At 36.9% G+C, this 21,987-nt stretch overlaps 1 protein-coding gene across 1 annotated transcript in view; it reads right to left on the bottom strand.

Moving 5' to 3' along the window:
- Positions 1 to 21,987, bottom strand: part of LOC132152621 (uncharacterized) — a 116,636-nt gene that overhangs the window by 51,139 nt on the left and 43,510 nt on the right. Inside the window, exons 4-6 of the mRNA XM_059561383.1 lie at positions 20,112 to 20,281; positions 19,781 to 19,938; positions 14,998 to 15,157 (exon numbers count right to left, since the gene is read on the bottom strand). Of these exons, the coding sequence (XP_059417366.1) occupies positions 14,998 to 15,157; positions 19,781 to 19,938; positions 20,112 to 20,281 (488 nt within the window). The remainder of the gene's footprint in view (positions 1 to 14,997; positions 15,158 to 19,780; positions 19,939 to 20,111; positions 20,282 to 21,987) is intronic.

Below are 21,987 nucleotides of genomic sequence, written 5' to 3'. Positions count from 1 at the left end.
GCTGCTTTCACCTGAGTGCTACAAGCAAGAGCTGGAGTTGGTGTGACGGTGCGATTCAGCGGTTCGTCTGGGTTTCCTGCGACAGCTCCTGCATTCCCCTGAGCGCTTCGACTTCTCTGAAAGAGCAAATTTCTTTCACAAAAGAGATACGGGCAGATTTGCGCCTTTTTAAAGATGTCATTTCACCCGTGTGTTTCTGTGTGCAGTCGATACATCGACCGAACACCAAGCGGCGTTCCTGAGATGGGCGACCCGGAGTTGGAGACGTCAGCTCGTCAGGAGATTGTAGCAGGACCACTCCTTCCCCCGGAGGAGGGACGGGGGAGAATCCTTTGTTCTCGTTTTCTTTTTGTTCCGCCACTGGCCCTGCGATTGGTGGTACCCAAACCTTCACTAATAGAGCTGTTTCCTCTACCTCCAGGTCCCAAGAGGCCACGAACGACAGTTGGGGACGTGCTTCCTCGCCGATCTCGTTCTCTTCTCCCCTTGCCAGTTTCCATGCAAAAGTGATTGACCTGAAGGACGCGTACTTTCATGTCTCTATTCTTCCTCAACACAGACCGTTTCTTTGGTTTGCTTTCTAGGGGCAGGGAGGCATATCAGTACAAGGTTCTCTCATTCGGGTTGGCCCTGTCTCCCCGCTTCTTTACGAAAGTCGCGGAGGGAGCCCTGGCTCCTCTCAGGGAACAAGGTGTCCGTATCCTCAACTACCTCGACGACTGGCTGATCCTAGCTCACTCTTGAGAGCGGTTGTGCGAGCACAGGGATCTGGTGCTCAGACACCTTGCCCGACTGGGTCTTCAGGTCAACTGGGAAAAGAGCAAGCTCTCCCCTGTGCAGAGGATCTCTTTTCTCAGTATGGAAATAGACTCGGTCGCCATGTTCGCACGGCTTACGAACGAGCGCGCGCAGTCACTGCTGAATTGCCTGTGACAATTCGAGAGCAAGAGAGCGGTTCCACTGAAACTGTTTCAGAGGCTCCTGGGGCATATGGCGTCCACGGCGGTCATACCGCTCGAGTTACTCCATATAAGACCCTGGGTTCCTCCAGCACTGTTTATGTCCAACACGTGCGTACATGCCCTTTGGTCAGCCCTGTGTGGGACTAGGTGCCTCCATGTGTTGCGATTCCCCTTTTCTGGGCAATCCCACGTGTGTATGTCCACAGTAAGTCTCTCCGCAGCATGTGTCTTTCCCTTGGCAAGCCCCTTGCCAGCTCTGTCATTGAAACTTCAACCCTGCGGGCTGGGTACCTCAGAGTTCTTATGTATCAACCACCTTGGTGGATACCTGCCTTCTGTAAGTCCTCCCACGGGCAGGCAGCCTGCTAGCATACGTCCAGTTGGAATATGCTACCCAGTGTATTCTCTGTGAGCTATAGGCCCTCACTCGTGCTGGCCTTACGACAGGGTGCTATCACTCACACGGGTCACTGGAAGACAGCCATGTGGCGTTTCGTTAGGGACCCCATTCGTAACATCGAATGTGATCGACTGAAAGGGAACGTCTTGGTTACGTATGTAACCCTCGTTCCCTGATTGAGGGAACGGAGACGTTACGTCCCCTTGCCACATTGCTGTTCCGCTGAATGGCCGGGTCACTGGCTCGGCTCCTCAGCGAAGACTTGAATGCGAGTTGCTCGCGTTGCTCCTTATATACCCGCTCTGCAGGGCGGAGCTCGTGATGCAAATCCCGCAGACCAAGGTACTTTGTGTACCATTGGCTCGTTTTGTACCACTCGAAGGTGATTTGGCTCTCGGGTGAGATCCAATTCGTAACGTCTCCGTTTCCTCCTTCAGGGAACTAGGGTTACAAAGGGTTACATATGTACCAAGACGTTTCCTGTGGTCTTGTCCTGGTGGTCGTCTGACACAAGGTCTTTACAGGGGATCTGTATCTGGGGCTCTAGTTGTCCTGGTCTCCGCGGTCTTTCTAAATCCCTGAAAGACAGTGGAGACCAGGACAACTACATCCCCAGGTCCCCCCCCCCCTCCACTAATATACGATGGCATGCACCAGTCACTTTGTGCAGCATTGGTCTGCTCACTACCTCATTCACCATGGAACTGACGTCATTCTACCACCTCATCAGTCAGTTAAATAAAATAACTGCTCTTGAGCCCTTTTTCAATTTATCAGACTGAATAAGCTTCTTTTTTGCACTAAAAATCTTTTATTTGCATGGTTTGTTCACTTCACTGATTTGCACTGCTTTATTTAACTTAATCTTTTTTAATTTAATTTTTTTTATTTTATTATGTCTTTTTTTTTTACATTCCGTTATGGTATAGTTGTTTTTTTATATTTTATATTTGATCTAGATTTTTAGGCTCTACTGTTAATGTTATCTGTATGCACCGGGGGTCTGAGAGTAACGCAATTTTGATTCTCTGTATGTATGTATTGTACATGTGGAAGAATTGACAATAAAGCAGACTTGACTTGACTTGAAGTGCCATAAATCAATCTGATTAGCCTTCTCTAAAAACACACGACATGGCCTTAGAAAATATTTAATAAAATTCACAGTTTTACAGATTGTTACGACCGCAGCCATAACACACGAGAGGACATAGACACACAGCTCGTACAATAGGGAATTTATTACCAAAATGACAGACATAACGATAGGAGAATTAAGGGGGGGGGGGGGGGGGGGGTTAAGACACAACAATAAGGCACACAGAGCCGCTGCTGAACACCTCGCCCGCTGCCCAGATTTGGCTGCTTGGACATCTTATGCCAAACATACAGGATCCACAGGTGCCAGCAATCAGTCCCTAATAAACCAAAGACACAACATACTCGCCCCCTAGAGGACAAACAGATCAAAACTTAAAACAAACAAATAGTTTTATTTTATTTTTTATGTTTGAGCTTATATATCTTTATTATAATAACAGTCTGAGTAATTCTGTGTAAGCTTTGTGAACATATGTTGATTATGTATCTAGTCAGAAAGACTCGTGAGCAGAAACCTTTTTATTTTGGGTATGTCAATTCTGTCTCCATGCCGAAAATGGGGGGTGACTGGTAAGGGGTTAAAAGACGTGGTGGAACTTTAAAAGAACTATATCTGTGGGACAGATAAAGGGTTTCATCTGATTAATAACATATTCAAAAGAGAAAGAGACAGGCTCAAACTGGTTAGAAACGACTGAGCAAGTGATCAGTACAGAGGGGTCCACAAAAGGAGGTATAATGTGTGTTCTGATAACTGATACTTTATCCACAATTTTTTTTTAAAACCTCTTGTGTGTCAGAGGACTAGGGCTGCATGATTCTGGATAAATTGAGAATCACGATATATTTGGTCTCATATAGAAATCACGATTCTCCTACGATTCTTTTTTTTATTGTCATTACTATTATCATTATCACAAGTATATAAATTAATACTTTTATTTTACAAGTATTCTTTAAATTGATCAAGTGTGACAAAGACATTTATAAAAAAATATTTATATTTCACATAAATTTTGTTCTTCTGAACTCTGTCAAAGAAACCTGAAAAAATCTACTCATCTGTTTCAACAACAACAACAACAATAATAATAATAAATGTTTTTTTGAACAGCAAATCAGAATATTAAAATAATTTCTGAAGATCATGTGACACTGAAGACTAGAGTAATGATGCTGAAAATACAGCTGTGCATCACAGAAATAAATTACATTTTAAAATACATTCAAGTAGAAAGCAGTTATTTTAAATTGTAAAAAATATTTCAAAACTTTACTGTTTTTGCTGTACTTTGGATCAAATAAACAAAACAATGCAATCGACACAAACGTTATTTGAAGCGCAGTACTTTCAAAAGGGGATTTGTTATATTTTGATCGCTATAATATAGACATCAATGTTTATATCTGAACTATAAACTTTCTAAATTTATTTAAAATTTCTGTGATAATATAAATGACTGTAAGACAGAAATATTACTGTGTAGTTGAAAAGACAGTTTGTGAAGATGTTTCTTAACCAAACATGCTAACTGCTCTCTCTGTGTCAACGACAGTGCGAGCACAGATATGAATAATCCGGTAAGATTTTTGCATCCTAAGGGATGCAAATACTGGTATGCGAATGTGTTTGTTCATTCGATTGACTTGAAGCATTGCTGCGCACAAATCCAAATAAACAAAGTGCGCCACAATGCTTCAAGTCAAACGTACGAACAAACACGTGAAAGCGATTCGAAAGCATAAGGAGCCGTCTGCTCTTTATAGCTCTTATGAATGTTACACAATGATCAACCTGCACAGTGCAAATAGCCAAAACCTGGATATTTTAGGCAATATTAAAATCCTGCCTGGGATGTGTCCCGTATGAACGGTGCATATGGTCCCCCTAACATTTACACTATATTTACATTTAGCAGACGCTTTTATCCAAGGCGACTTACAAATGAGGACAGTGGAAGCAATTAAAAACAACAAAAAGAACAATGATAAGTGTTATAACAAGTGTCAGTTAGCTTAACACAGTACACATAGCAAGGGCTTTTAAGTAATATAATAAATAAAAAAAAAACAGATAGAATAGAAAAAGAATAGAGCAAGCTAGTGTTAGAGGACTCAGCTGCTTTTTTCATTCTATCATTCAATGATTCTATTCCTGGTAGAATGATTGAGTTCACTTGCAGAACACAAGCTTCTAGAGGGCACATAAGTCTGAAGTAATAAATTTAGGTAAATGGGTGCAGAGCCAGTGGTAGTTTTGCAGGCAAACATCAATGCCTTAAATTATCTTTTCGGCTCTTGCTGCCGCGTTCTGGATTAATTGTAAAGATTTGATAGAACTGGCTGGAAGACCTGCCAAGAGAGCATTGCAATAGTCTAGCCTGCACAGAACAAGAGCTTGAACAAGGAGTTGTGCAGCATGTTCTGAAAGAAAGGGCCTGATTTTCTTGATGTTGAATAAATCCGGATCGGATAGTTTTAGCAATGTGGTCTGAGAAAGTCAGCGGATCATCAATCATAACTCCAAGGCTTCTGGCTGTTTTTGAAGGAGTTATGGTTGATGTGCCTAACTTGATGGTGAAATTGTGATGAAACAATGGGTTTCCTGGAATCGCAAGCAGTTCTGTCTTGGCAAGGTTGAGTTGAAGGTGATGGTCCATCATCCAGCAAGAAATGTCTGTTAGACAAGCTGAGATGCGAGTTGCTACTGTCGGATCATCAGGATGGAATGAGAGGTAGAGTTGACTGTCATGAGCATAGCAGTGGTATGAAAAGTTTCTGAATGACAGAACATAATGATGCCATGTAGACAGAGAAGAGAAGTGGTCCAAGAACTGAGCCCTGAGGCACCCCAGTAGTTAGATGTTGTGACTTGGACACCTCACCTGTCCAAGATACTTTGAAGGACCTATCTGACAGGTAAGACTCAAACCACTGAAGTGTGGTTCCTGAGATGTCCTATGCCAGTAGGGTTGATAGGAGGATCTGGTGGTTAACCGTGTCAAAAGCATCGGACAGATCAAGCAGGATAAGTACTGAAGATTTGGATTCCACTCTTGCCAGTCTTAGGGCTTCAACAACTGTGAGCAAGGCAGTCTCAGTTGAATGTCCACTTCTGAAGCCAGATTGGTTGCTGTCAAGGAGGTTGTTCTGTGTGAGAAATGCAGAGACTCGGTTGAACACAGCTCGTTCAAGGTTTATGAGAATTTTTAAGAATAACATTAGACAAATACTTTGTTTTCTGAGCTTTAGCCTGTTAGCCAGCACAAAGATGCCCTCGTCCTGAACGTCTTTCAACTTGCACGTGTCAGTGTTTATGAATAGATTAAATAAAACGGGACAAATTTAATCTTGACAATCTATGTATCATTATAAAGATCTAAGCCTCAAGCATCGACGACAGATCACTGTTTTTCAATGGAAAGCTTATAAAGACTGTATTTGCTACATTTGTGTAAGCAGTACACATACAAACATAACGAGTCATAAACACATCCACAGCTGTAAATCCCGGTTTAGTCAGAAAGGTAAGGGTCCACTGAACGACATCTCATGGAGCACGTTTAGTCCAACGAAGCAATAACGTTGTAATATGGATTAATATGGATGGCCTTTTTCTTTGTTTCTTTTATTTTTCAACAGTTTTTATATATGTGAGAGTGTGTTTTATGTTGAATGTGAATGTATCTGCATGATTACCATCTGTTTGAGTGCAAATCAGTCCAAATCAGCTCGCTATTACTGCACAATCACGGCTATCATAGTGAACTATATGAATAGTCTATATGAATAGAGCGAGTGGATTATTTACTTTTATGGCACATTTGTATGTGTGTATTTGTACTTTTATTTGTACATTTGTATTATGGCACATTATCTGTATGATAGGCCATCAGCACTTATTTACATCATAATTCATAGTAAATGCTGCATTTCTAGCAATCTCAGGATTTTCTGTAACTGGTAAACAAAGTTAAATCTTTTTTTTATTTTTCTTGTTATTCTCATTTTTCTTACTCAGATATTCTTATTGTATTTTTCTAGTGCTCAAATAAATCACTTATATGATGTCTAAGTTTCTGTCTAGTGTTTTATAATGGAAAAAAAACTATGCAGTGGTATGTTTACTGACTAAATAGTTTGTAGAAGCCTTCAATACTATTGGGAAATATATTTTCTTATATTTGGGGGGTGGGGGGTGTAGACATAGTCTCATAAAAATATTTGCAGGAGTCTCATTTTTCATGATATCTTATTCAGATTTGAAATAGAAACTCATGAGACATGAGACTTTCAACCCATTACTTTTCTAGATTGCTCCAGGTATCATTTCATGTATTTTCATATCAAATAAAAAAAATATTTAAGTGTGGTAAAAAAAAAATTCAAGGCACTTCAGTGTCTATAACTTTAAATATTTTTGAGCATTATCAAATCTAGTTGATAAAAAGCCCAAAGGGTCTTCTTTCCAAAGACACCAAAATTATGTTTGTAACACACTGAAGTAGGACACTGTTATGCTGTGTTCACACCAAACACGAATAGAGCGTCAAATTCGCGTCTAACGTGTCTAGTTTGCCGCTTGAACATTTTGAGATCATTCGCTTTATTCGCGTGTGAAATTCGCTTCATTCGCGCGTGAAATTAACTTCACAACAGACGCGAATTCGCATCATGGGGGGGCTTCTGCCAGCTGAGTTCACGCAGCATTTTCAACCGGCATTTTATTCGGATAATTTTCAAAATATTACTGTTATCGTGTCATGAAATGTAGTTTTAAAAGTATTAAATCTAAGAGTTTTGAGAACATAGAGGACGTAGAGGATTATAATGTAAAAGGAGCTCATTCAAATACTGAGGTGCTAAACCATTCAGGGCTTTATAAGTAATGAGCAAAATTTTAAAATCTATACGATGTTTGATAGGGAGAATGTAGTAGTTTTAAACTCAAATATGCGGTTTATTTATAAAGACAGCGTCTATTTAAAAAAACCTGTTTCGCCGATTTTGGAGATGAGCTCCATGCGATCAGCGGGAGCTCAGAGCTCATGTATCCGCCGAGAGCAGCCTCACCTCGGCTAGACCTTCTGACATTTGCCGCTGGCTCTGATGTCTCTTTAGTGGTTCAAGATAAAATATAATTTGTTTGGGGTAAAACGAAACGTTTCTTATCTTTGGCCTTTATTCAATTAAACTATTAATATGTTTTATATATATAGGTCCTTTTTATTTATATTTATGTATATAGGTCTATAAAAAAATGAACTTTTGTCATATAGCTCCGGTTGACTGCTCACTGACAACATCAGTCGTTCCTCCATGTTGAATGAGTGACTCCTAGCAGGCTCCTGATTGGTTAACGCGGAGCGAACTGATGCCAAAGTTAAAATTTTTCAACTCGGGTGGCAGACGTGAATTCGCATCAAACGCTTAAATGCACAAAAGCACCATTCGCGCTTAATGCGCGAAACGCTCAATTCACGTCATTCGCGCGAACTAGACGCACAAATGAGGCGAATTCACGTCTTCCGCGTTGCGAGACCTCCAGACGCGCGTAAACGCGCCTTTGCATTGACTTAACATTGAAATCATTCGCGCCAGACGCTCTATTCACGTTTGGTGTGAACACAGCACTACAATTATAAGTTTGGTAGAGCACTTTCAGCTGTGAGTCCCATAATGGGGGGGTGCTGGCTAACAGGTTAAGTTTTTTGGTATTTGTACCAAGTCTCCTTTAAGATATCAAAAGAAACCTGCAGCTTGTATTTTTTCCACTGACGTTCAGCTCTCCTACACTCAAATCTGACAGTGTAAGTAATATCATTCAACCATGGCTCTGTTCTTGGCATAGGATGAGTAATTTTAAAAAAGAACAACAATATCCAAAACACTTTGACAGGTGGAATTAAAGAGTGAGGTTTGCTCCTCAGTATTTAAACAAGATGGAAAGGTAACATAAGTTTCAGAAGAATTTTGAAAAAGAGCAGAGAACTGAGCAGCAGTGGAGGAGTTAAATATACTACATCGCCAAGCTGGAATACCCGGTTTAGAAAAACAAGGAATTTAAATGTCAAAAAGACCAGGCATATGATCAGAGAAAAATGCTTTAGAAATTTCAAGGTTTGAAATGGGTAAACCACATGATAAGACGAGATCTAATGTGTGACCATGCTTATGTGTTGAACCCATCACAGACTGAACCAGGTTAAAAGAATCAATTAAATGTAAAAAGTCTTTAACCAGAGGCTTCGTAGGGCAGCAGACATTGATATTAAAATTGCCAATAATTAAAATACTGTCATAATTTGCCATAATTCCAGACAAAAAGTCAGAAAAGTCATTGTTGTACAACCCGAATTCCGGAAAAGTTGGGACGTTTTTTAAATTTTAATAAAATGAAAACTAAAGGAATTTCAAATCACATGAGCCAATATTTTATTCACAATAGAACATAGATAACGTAGCAAATGTTTAAACTGAGAAATTTTACACTTTTATCCACTTAATTAGCTCATTTAAAATTTAATGCCTGCTACAGGTCTCAAAAAAGTTGGCACCGGGGCAACAAATGGCTAAAAAAGCAAGCAGTTTTGAAAAGATTCAGCTGGGAGAACATCTAGTGATTAATTAAGTTAATTGATATCAGGTCTGTAACATGATTAGCTATAAAAGCTTTGTCTTAGAGAAGCAGAGTCTCTCAGAAGTAAAGATGGGCAGAGGCTCTCCAATCTGTGAAAGACTGCGTAAAAAAATTGTGGAAAACTTTAAAAACAATGTTCCTCAACGTCAAATTGCAAAGGCTTTGCAAATCTCATCATCTACAGTGCATAACATCATCAAAAGATTCAGAGAAACTGGAGAAATCTCTGTGCGTAAGGGACAAGGCCGGAGACCTTTATTGGATGCCCGTGGTCTTCGGACTCTCAGACGACACTGCATCACTCATCGGCATGATTGTGTCAATGACACTACTAAATGGGCCCAGGAATACTTTCAGAAACCACTGTCGGTAAACACAATCCGCCGTGCCATCAGCAGATGCCAACTAAAGCTCTATCATGCAAAAAGGAAGCCATATGTGAACATGGTCCAGAAGCGCCGTCGTGTCCTGTGGGCCAAGGCTCATTTAAAATGGACTATTTCAAAGTGGAATAGTGTTTTATGGTCAGACGAGTCCAAATTTGACATTCTTGTTGGAAATCACGGACACCGTGTCCTCCGGGCTAAAGAGGAGGGAGACCTTCCAGCATGTTATCAGCGTTCAGTTCAAAAGCCAGCATCTCTGATGGTATGGGGGTGCATAAGTGCATACGGTATGGGCAGCTAGCATGTTTTGGAAGGCTCTGTGAATGCTGAAAGGTATATAAAGGTTTTAGAGCAACATATGCTTCCCTCCAAACAACGTCTATTTCAGGGAAGGCCTTGTTTATTTCAGCAGGACAATGCAAAACCACATACTGCAGCTATAACAACAGCATGGCTTCGTCGTAGAAGAGTCCGGGTGCTAACCTGGCCTGCCTGCAGTCCAGATCTTTCACCTATAGAGAACATTTGGCGCATCATTAAACGAAAAATACGTCAAAGACGACCACGAACTCTTCAGCAGCTGGAAATCTATATAAGGCAAGAATGGGACCAAATTCCAACAGCAAAACTCCAGCAACTCATAGCCTCAATGCCCAGACGTCTTCAAACTGTTTTGAAAAGAAAAGGAGATGCTACACCATGGTAAACATGCCCCGTCCCAACTATTTTGAGACCTGTAGCAGAAATCAAAATTGAAATGAGCTCATTTTGTGCATAAAATTTTAAACTTTCTCAGTTTAAACATTTGCTATGTTATCTATGTTCTATTGTGAATAAAATATTGGCTCATGTGATTTGAAAGTCTTTTAGTTTTCATTTTATTAAAATTTAAAAAACGTCCCAACTTTTCCGGAATTCGGGTTGTACTTAGGTGGTTGATATATCACAACGCAAAGCACTGGCTGGAAACGACACAGTTCAGAGATAATCAACACAAAACTGGAATTATTGTTTAAAAGACAGTTGGCGACAGTTAAAGGTCCCGTTCTTCGTGATCCCATGTTTCAAAATTTAGTTAGTGTGTAATGTTGTTGTTAGAGTATAAATAATATCTGTAAAATTCTAAAGCTCAAAGTTCAATGCCAAGCGAGATATTTTATTTAACAGAATTCGCCTACATCGAACGGCCCGTTTGGACTACATCCCTCTAGTTCCTGCAGGAATGACGTCACTAAAACCGTTTTTTGACTAACCTCCCTTGTCAAAAATCCTATTGGAATTTCCCTTTGTCTTATTGGATCTTACTGGATTCTTAGAATCCTATTGGATATTCTGATTGATTTTAATGGAATTTCACTTTGTCCTATTGAATCTTACTGGATTCTTAGAATCCTATTGAACATTCTGATTGATTTTAATGGAAGTCTCCTATTGGATCTTACTGGAATCTTAGAATCCTATTGGACATTCGGATTGATTTTAATGGAATTTCACTTTGTCCTATTGGATTTTATTTGATTTTTAGAATCCTATTGGACATTCTGATTGATTTTAATGGAATTTAACTGTGTCCTGTAGGATTTTATTTGATGCTTAGAATCCTATTGGACATTGTGTTTTATTTAATGGAATTTAAATTTTTCATGTAGGATCTTTTATTGATTTGTATCATATTGGACATTGTGATATTTAAATGGAAATTCACTTTGTTTTGTAGGATCTTATTTGATTATGTTAATTACTTTTAAGAGTAACTTAAAATTTTAGAGTAACACTGTGTGTGTGTGTGTGTGTGTGTGTGTACTTGTAACCAATAAAAATGCAGCCTACATGAATGTACACAAATATAAAAACCGAAATTCATAATACAGTAAGGCAAAAATAATAAATATGGTATTTAATAATGTCCGAATAAGTTAAAATGTCTTAGATGTGACTAAAAATTCATAGAAACACAAACATCTATAATGGTATTGTCGTGACGCTTCCCCTTTAAGAAATCCGAATGTAGTGCGCGTGCAACTGTAGCGTGCATACTTTAAACAGTAACGGTCAAAGAGGAGAGGACGCTGAGAAATCGAGTATTAACGTTGTTAAACTTGTTAAAAGTTTAAAGACGCTAAAAGGGAAGAAATAACGATACTTATCTGGGCAGCATCCTAAACAAACATTTTTGAGTTAATTAACTATATCTGTTGGTGAGTTGTTGATCTCGTTTTCTGATTAGTACAGGAGTCTGCCATTACATAGCAAAAGCTAAATTGTTTAACAACTGATATTAATGAAATATTATTGTATGCAGTTTATAATAACATTTAATTGTATAAAACACCGGAGCAGTGAGTAAAAAAATGCCTGTTCTGCCACTTTGAGCTGTTTTGAATTGGGCTTTACGGTTTTGTTTAGCGCAATAATTTAATTATTTGTATTTATGAGTTATATGTTCTTACGGGCTGTTGTCCAGGTCAGGTTTTATGTTCCAGTTAAAAAGTTTGACACATGGGACAGCAATTCTCCTGTGGTGTGTGTGTGTGTGTGTCTAAGTTACATGGAGAAGACATGCATGACAAGAGAATAAGATGACGGGCCTTTGTCAGCGAGGACCTGTTACGTTGCCTGATAAACAATTGACCATATGCACGGAGATCTTTATAACTTTTGCATAAACATAAGCCAGCTCGTAAACTTCCGTTAAAGCTGATTGTGGTGGTTTACATAGGTACAGAAACCTCTCCTGCCTAGTTCTTGTCAGAATAAAAAAAAAGTGCTAGAATCACAAAGTCTCATGACATTTAATAAGAACAAAAATATGTCCCAACACCAACAGTGTATAAGGGAGAATTATTTAAATACTTAACTAGTTAACTACAAATGAAATTTAAATATTAATGGTTTAACAATTAAATAATGAATTACACTTTTTTTTTATATTTTTAGATTTAATTTAGTAACTACATTTTAAAAGTTTTATCTTTAACTGTAAAAGCTGCTAAATATATTGTCAACACAGACTTGTTACTGTTGTAGTTTTGCTACTGTGAATTTAGTCTGAATCACTTAATGGACCACTCTATTTTGACATTGGCTTGTCTTCCGTTATTACTGTCAATCGTAGCAATGAGTCCAGAACAATTTATGAGATTTACCTGCTTAATATTTAACACCCACATTTGTCATTCCTGAAATGGTAAATGTGGACATTTGGTCCTCTTAGATAAACAAAAATTTTCATTAAATTGTGAATAGATTTTGTAGAGAAACTGAGCAAAGGTAACTCCCCTTAAAGCACAGTACAATTGACTGGATATGACTGAGCTGGCTTATCTAAAACCAGGAAGTAATTGTGCATATGTTCAATTGATAGAGCATTAGTGATTGCTCTGGAATATATTTAACATAATATTTTTTTCAGTTTTTTTCTCTATTTTTACATTACATTTACATTAATTGAGTTACGATATCAAATTCTACATATTGTTTGATGTTTTATTGTTCTTTGTTGTGATTGTATTTGCTATTATTATTGTTACAGTAAAGTGTTATTTTTATATTAAACTTTTAGTTTCCTGTGTACACTTTATATGGTTCTCCTCACTCCTTTCGAGTCTAGAACTGGTCCAGTGGATATTTACATTGGAGGACACAAGTGCTACATTGTGTGTGTGTGTGTGTGTGTGTGTGTGTGTGTATGTGCGCGTGTGTATGTGTATGATCAATCCATTATCAGTGCCTTAGAAATTTTTGCACTAATGCTGTGTGCTGCACAAATCACCTCTCATGTTGTTTACAATGTTACTAAAGGTTGTGCAACATACAATAAACAATGTCTACATCAGGGTGAGTTTAATCAAAATGCAAGTACTATTTGTTCATAAAACAAATACAATGGAAAAGTGTACCTTTAGAATAATAATAATAAAAAAAAAAAAATAGAAATCCCATATAAACAGTCACCCAACTGGATCCCATTAAAATCCTATAGGACTGATCCTACAGGATATTTATGTTTTGTCCTACAAGACTATTCCTATCAGAATCCTATAGGAACGGTTCCAAAATATGATAGAGATTCCAATTAGAATCCTGTACAGTTTTCTTATTGGAATCCTTTAGGATTTTTTGACAAGGGCTCCGCCCACAGGAATACACAAAAAAGGGGGCGGAAAGGAGGAAGAGTTGCGTTTGTCGCCATGTCGTCGAAACGCTGTTATTTTCATCTCTGAGTCCAATCACCTTTGTTTGGCCTTCCCAGGGATGCTGTACTTAGAGATCAATGGTTACAATTTATGTTTAACTCGGTTCCTGAAAATTATAATCCACATGTAAAACTATGTGCAGTACATTTTGCTGAGGACAGCTTCCTCAATCTCAATCAGTTTAATGCCGGATTCGTACAAAGATTATTCTTGAAAGATGGAGCAGTTCCCTCTTTGTCTGGAGAAGGCATGGTTTATGGATCACAACTGGTAAGTGTATTTTATTAAGTTGGTGCGTTTAACAGTTTCTGTAACTTATTACACAAAGGGCAACACTGTTTAGCTTTGTTAACTATATGGTAGGCCTGTGCAAAAAAATAGAATGTGATTTTCATGCGCATCTCGTCAGTAAAGGCGTTCTGTGATTAGAAGTACATCTCCAGCAGGTGCGTTCAAATCAGGATTGCCAGGTTTTCAAAACAAATCCTGCCCATGTGCTTCTCAAAACTAGTCCAAAACTAGCCCAATCACATTTCCAGGAGGGCAGCGTGCACTAAAGCTGCTGTCGAATCACAACACAGGAACCGCTGCCACAATCAGAACTCGTTACGTATTTCTGAAGGAGGGACTTCACAGAAGTCATCAGCCCGTTTTTATGACAGTGAAAACAGCGGTATACAGATAAGTGAATTGTGCGAAAAATACTGTTTTTTTTACATGCGAAACATGAACACATGTTATATTGCACAATGTAAACACAATCAAAGCTTAAAAAAAAAGGGAAAACGTGACCTATAAATTGTTCTTTAAAAGTAGTCGCTATTCCTCCTCCTCGTCCAGAAGACCTCGGAGAGTTAAAATATGTGCAGTCAATAGGTAAAACCTCTGAGAATGCGCTTAAATCACTTCCATTAATCCAAGTTCCAGTTTCATCTGGGGGCATTTAGCGAGATTAAGGTTTATTTTCACCAGCATTCCACTTCGCTTACCCCGGCGTCTGCTACGCCTCCTCTGGGAAAGAGGAACTGGCGCACGCTAGAGCTCCAAAGGAATGACATTTAAAAATGAAGGTGATGTCCGCTGTCCATCCTGTTCATACTGTATCAAGTTCTTTGCAACAAATCCAATATTGAGCAGTGCTTGGCGATCATATACCAGTAGAGAATGGGTTTTCTTACAAATAATTGACAAAAACAACACAAACGGGACTAGGAGCAGCAGACAGCATGCCACACACACTGGCCCCATCTTGCCATTTTGTCAAAAAGAATAAAAAAATAATACAGTGCTATGGTTAAAGGTATTTTCTTACTTCCTCTTGGCTCCTCTTTACTGGTGTATCCACACTGCCAAGCAGAAGGGTGAGTGTTGAGGTTAGAAATGATTTGGGGAAGTACTCTAACACAGTACTGTTCACCAGGCTGAAGATTCTGCAGGACATACTGTTTACCTGATACAGAGATCTGGTTGGCCTAGGATTAAAAAGAACATAATCAAGGAGTATGCAAGCATTCAGTTATCAACAGTAATTAAATTAATTAAATTATAAATATTAAATCTAACATTATTTCATTGTTAAATTATTTTATAATATCTTAAAATCCACATTTATTTTTGAGCAAGAGTAGTATTTATTCTTTACAAAGTGATCTCAACCAGCCTAAAGCAAATTCTAAATCCATAAATCTCATGAAAAAATAAATTTGTAAATAAATAAATGCAGTAATAAACAGTGATTAAGAGGTGTGGTGGCCAATGCTGATCATACAACCTTAACTTTCCTTGTTACACGTGATAAATAAAAGTCATGTAAATGAACATAAATGAGAATGTCAGCTGACCAGTCTGAAGGATTTGTGAGATATACACTGACACAAGGATAAAAAAAGGGTAACACTTTAGAATAATGGTCCATTAGTTAATGCTAGTTAATGTATTAATTAACGTGACCAAACAATGAACAGTACATGTATTACTGTATTTATTAATCTTTGTTAATGTTAGTTAATTAAAATATAGTTATTCATTCTTAGTTCATGCTAATTCAAAGTGCATTATCTAATGTTAACAAGCACATTTGATTTGAATAATGCATTAGTAAATGTTGAAATTAATAAATGCTGTAGAAGGATTGTTCTTGCTTAGATCATGTTAACTAAAGTAGTTAACTAACATTAACCAATGGAGCATTATTCTAAAGTGTTACCTAATTTTAATCTACAAATCAGAGAAATTGCATAAAATGGATATATGCAAGTGATAGAGTTGGACGTTGATATGGCAGTTACATTGTCTTTGTTGTCAGCTGATCCCCTTGAAGTACACCTGAGATTTTAAGCTAATATTACAATATTATAATAATTATTGGACTTGTGTCTTCCCTGTGTTCACAATATATGACAAACTCTCTCCATTTCACATACTTTTTATCAATTCAACAACCCTTCTTGACTGTACTTATCTGTTAAGGTGAAATTCCTTAGGTTTAATGGATTTCCTGTCAAGTCTTTATCATGGCCAAAAACATGGGTCTGCTATTTGATAGCAATTAATTTAAAAGTTCTAGAATTTGTAAAATAGTTTTTCAAAGTGAAAAACATCTCTAAATGACAGCAATTCTCTCAATCTCAATTCCAGAAATGTAAGACCTTTAACCCTTTCACGCATGAATTATGATAACCTCAGTCAGGATTTTAGGGCATGAAAAACAAGAATTGATTTTTATTTTATTTTTTTTACAAATTTTTCAAAGAGATCTTCAGATGTCCACTTGAGTGGACAGCATGCGTTTGGTTTAAACTGAAGATATACTGTATTAAATATAAGACAATAATCAAACAGATAAAGTATGTGAATTTAACAAACTAATCAATGCAATTATATCAAATAATGTGAAAACTATAAAATATATGCAAAAAATATAAATGCAAAATATTGCAATGGCTTCATACAACTTCATACAAGTTGCACTTCGCGTATCTATGATATCAGAACATGAGGACGTGATTCCATCAGAATTTTCTACAGCCTGTCAAGGTACAACTGTGGAAACCACTCAGATGCTCCCTCCAGTGCACCAGAGTATGGATATTTACCCTTATTAGCTGATAATTCTGATTATGTTCAAGATGGACATGCACATTTCTATCATAGCCCTCCTCTGAGAAAACCTAGCGATACGTTTTTTCAATCTCATCTGAAATGATCAGTGTTGGGCGTAACGCATTACAAGTAACATGCATAACCCATTCAGATTACTTTTTTGATGTTACAAGTAAAGTAATGTGTTACAAGTAACATGCATTACCTAATCAGATTACTTTTTGATCTAACAAGTAATTAACTACAAGTAATGTGCATTACCTAATCAGATTACTTTTTGATGTAACGAGTAAAGAAACGCATTACAAGTAACATGCATTACGTAATCAGATTACTTTTTGATGTTATGAGTAAAAAAACGCATTACAATAACGCACATTACATAATCAGATTACTTTTTGATGTTATGAGAAAGGAAACACATTACAAGTAACATGCATTATGTAATCAGATTACTTTTTGATGTTATGAGTAAAGAAACGCATTAAAAGTAACATGCATTACGTAATCAGATTACTTTTTGATGTTATTAGTAAAAAAACGCATTACAATAACATACATTATAAAATCAGATTACTTTTTGATCTAACAAGTAAAGTAATGCATTACAAGTGTCATACATTATGTAATCACATGACTTTTTTCGATGTCAATGAAAATTACATTCTAATAATACAAATACATTTATTTACAGTAGAAAAAGTCAATGCATATTAAGTTTTTAAGTTTTAAATTTCAAAAACAATATTCACATTATAATTATGAATTGTAGCTGAAATATAGCCATTGCATGCATGACGTCCACTACAGTGGACATGTGATTAATCAGAGTTTTCTCTCAATCTAAATCAAAACTTGGAAAATTGTACTGTAATATGACTCATTAGATATTGCTTTATGCTGCAATATTTTTTTTACCTACAAGAGTCTCCTAGGATAGAAGGAATGGGTGGATATTCTGGAGCAACTTGGCATGTCTGACTGACCCTTGGCCATCTTGGTTTGGAGGGGGCGAAAAATCGAAACACAAAGGCTTGCCACTTGGTTGCAATTTATAGGATGATGCACCAGGGTCCAATGAAGAGATTGATGTGCAACCTTGCCATAAAAACCCGTGCAAATTCAAGAAAATGCTTTTTTAATAGCTGTCCACTGTAGTGACCACTATGCGTGAAAGGGTTAAGATCTCAAGGCTACATCACTGTAATGCATTATGAGCGGTTACCCTGTAGCCTTAATAAACAAACTGCAGCGAGTCCAAAATGCAGCAGCTAGAGCTCTCACTAGAACCAGGAAACATGACAATATAAATCCAGTTCTGTCAACACTGCACTGGCTCCTTATTAAACATCAATTACTGATAAATCTTAAATGTTTTAGCTCCTAAGTACTCCTATCACATAAAAGTCCTTTATGTTGGACGGATGCATGATGTTGCATATTAAGCTAAACACATCTGCCTTCACACTGAAACTGGATGTTTAAATAAGTTTGTGACAGGTGTTTTGTTTTTCCTTCTCCTCTGTGCATCCGCATTCGCCACACTCTCCCAAGATCTTACTTACGTTGCGCCTTTCCTTAAAGCTCATTTTATATGCTCAACCACCTTGTTGTGTACATGCCTGCTTGAGCAACCAGAAGCTGGACGTTACAGTTTATAAAGTTTTAAGTATCTATATTTTTCTTAAATTAATGCATTGTTTTGCTTCAGAAGGCCTTTATTAACATTAGTTTTGGAGTAGTTTTATGATGGATACTTTTTTTTACATTTTTTTTTATTCAGAAACAAGGGCAAGATTCAATGCAATTATACAGACTGGAAGAGACAGGACAATGACAAATATAACTTCAAATGTGTTCATCTGAAAGAGGAATGTCAGACAAGCCTAGGATGCCCTGAGGGTGAGTATATCTTGGACTAATATACATTTTTGGGTGAACCATCCTTTTAACTGTTAGTCTCAAACATCTGCCATGTTCGTGTTGGTGTTTTTTTTTTGTTAAACAACTTGACTGTTGGTGTGCTAAAGTTCGCAGTTTGAGGGGGGCTGATGGTTGTTTGTTTATCATTCTCTCCTCCTTTGATGTCTGCTATCTCAGCAAAAAGAGGGTGGGTCTGCATTTCTCTTCACAAGCTGCAATTAGAGCATTGTCTCAACAACCACAGCAGAACTGCCTCAACAGACAACAGTCTCATTCATTCTCAGCAGTGGCGCTGCTAGTGGTGGGGGTATAGATGCTATCCACTGTGAGCACATCAAATGCAGTGCCTGCATCAGTGAGCTGCTGCTGACTTGCATTTTATGAATTAACAAGCACTACGGATTCAGCTAAAAATCATATTTACTGTTGTAGTCAAGAAAAAAAGTCAGCCATCTTGGATGGCTGGAGGGTGAGTTCATTTACAGCAATTTTTCATTTTTGGTTAAACTATTCCTTTATTAAATGTTGTATTATGAGTTTAATTATTTTCATTACAATTAAGCACATTTTCCCCTACATTTCCTTTATGCTAACTATTTATCATAAAAATGTCACAATGCTAAATGAATAAATGATTTGTGAATGATTTGCATTTTATGAATCAACAAAATCAACAAGGCCTTTGCCTGAAAATAATAAGGAACAAAATATATTAATTTCCCCTATTGGGATTTGTAGAGCAGTGATTTTATATATATATATATATATATATATATATATATATTTTTTTTTTTATGTTGGGTTGTTTAGAAGGTTTTAAGGTCTTGTAGTCAATCAGACAGACAGACAGAAAACAGATACTCAGATCAGTATTTTTGTAGCCCATACCAATTTCTAAAATAGGCCTCTTGACTTGACTTGGACATGTTTTCATCAGATTCAGTAAAAAAAATAAAAAAAAAATGGTAAACTAAGCAAAGTCTTTATCTTTTTTCTTTATCTTTTTCTGTTTGAGCATAAAAATATATAAAAAAATAAAAAATATAAAAAAGACTCACAGGAATACTTACCTCTTTCTGTCCAAATTTCTTCCAACTTATATCGAAGGACACAGAATTATAAAAAGGATGCAGATGATCTATCTTCATTGATTCACTGGGTAGAAAGATGCTGATATTCAGACAATCTCCACAGCCAGACATGAATATAATGGGTGGACCTATGATAGCTAAAATAAAAATAAATAAATACATACATACAAATAAAGCCATTTTAAAAGACTAAAAACTAGATCTTGACACATGCATATGCAAAATGACGAAGAACAAATGTCTAATTAAGTGTAGTAACTGTAAAACTAGCTTCACATCACTATCAACATCCAGATATTCAAGTACTTACTGTCTTCGTATGGTGTAATACTTTTATTAACTATTGATGATGTCATGTTGTCAATCGATGCCCAAAGAAAGAATGTGCAGGATGTATAGATGTCTTTGAATGTTTCAGAGACATCTACTGATGTATTTCTAATGTTCAGTTCCAGACGTTCAGGTTTTCTATTACCACAGCTATAAAAAAAAAAAAAATCAGTCTCTTTAGTAAGATGGATATAACGGGAAAAAAATGTGATTGCCATTTTTCACAATAGAAACTGCCTCAAATTTGTGCAACACGGACAAAAGGAGAGTTGTCTTTTACAGTTACAGTGGGTTTAGGATGCATTTCCGCATTTGAAAATGTCGGTGTGAACTTTCCAAACTGGATGGAGAGTATTGGTGGAAAGTGACATCTGGATTAATCTAAGATACTGAACTGTCTCTAAGCTCCTGCTGGGAAATATATCATGAAAGTAAGTGCTAGGTATCATGGCTGAAATAATGACTCTTTCAGGACACACCTATATTTGGCTCTATCCAAGTTGCAACCCCTGAGCATAATGTTGCCACTAGGGATGCGCAATATCTTAAAATAAAATCAATATTGCAATATGCCTTGTTGCAGTCATCAAATCACAATGGCTGGAATTTAAAAGCACCACGGATTTCAGAGTGAACTGTGTGCCACGGTGTTCATTTATAAGTATGTAACTCATTATACATTTTTGAGAATCTCAGAGCAGCTCAGTTCATTTACTATAAAATAAGCCACTCTGCCTAGTTCTCAAACAAATTAATTCTCAACCAGAGCTTTTCTGAATTGCTTGAAAAAATTGTGTCTCAAGTTAGCATTTCTTGAGTCAAAAGTACACTTAATAGATCCTGGCTCTTTTAGATAGATGTAGTTTTATTAAAGTTTGGAAGGAGCACGATCAGATAATCATCCAATTTGGCACAGGTGCATCTCGTTTAGCTAATCATCTTAACTAGCACACAAGCGTGTATTTATATCCAGTCTTCCTACCTCCTGTCCCATGGCAGTTTTTCGGCATGGACTGTTTATCAGCATTCAGTTCGTTCTGTCTGTCATCTTATCACAGACCCAAATTTGCCTTCCAACAAAGAGATCCAGGAGCATAGATTACGCGGTGGAAGTATATATATATATATAAAAATATTTTAAAATGTAATTTATTCCTGTGATCAAAGGTGAATGTTCAGCATCATTACTCCAGTCTAGTGTCACATCCTTAAGAAATCAAATCATTCTAATATGCTGATTTGCTGATTATCAATATTTAAAACAAGAGTAAATTATTTTTCAGCATTCTTTGATGAATAGAAGGATCCAAAGATCAGCATTTATGTGAAATAAAAAGCCTTTGCAACATTATACAGTATATCATTCAAAAACATATATTTTTTGGAAAAGAAATTATAGATATGAATACTTTTATTTAGCAAGCTTTAAAATCTCAATAAATAACATTTTGAAATATATTCAAATAGAAAACAGTTATTTTAAACAGTCCAGTAAAAATATTTCAGTTTACTGTTTTGCTGTACTTTGGATCAAATAAATGCGGGCTTGGTGAACAGAAGAGACTTGACTGGTAGCGGATACTATAGGCAACTTTAATTATTCTCTAATTTCTAGCTTTTAATTTGCTTAGAAATCTATAACTGCTTGACAATAACAAATAATAATGGTAATAATAATAATAAATAATAATAATACATTTTTTTAATATACTACAAACACTTATTTATCACATAATAAGGCAGAATAGTTTCTATACTGTAATAAATCTACCGTATTTTTCGTACTATAAGTTGCACCTGAGTATAAGTCGCATTAGTCCAAAAATACGTCATGATGAGGAAAAAAACCCCATATA

Source organism: Carassius carassius, chromosome 11, assembly GCF_963082965.1.
Source record: "Carassius carassius chromosome 11, fCarCar2.1, whole genome shotgun sequence".
NCBI lineage: Eukaryota > Metazoa > Chordata > Actinopteri > Cypriniformes > Cyprinidae > Carassius > Carassius carassius.
The sequence above is the reverse complement of the archived record's forward strand: the minus strand, read 5'-3'. Positions and strand labels throughout refer to the sequence as shown.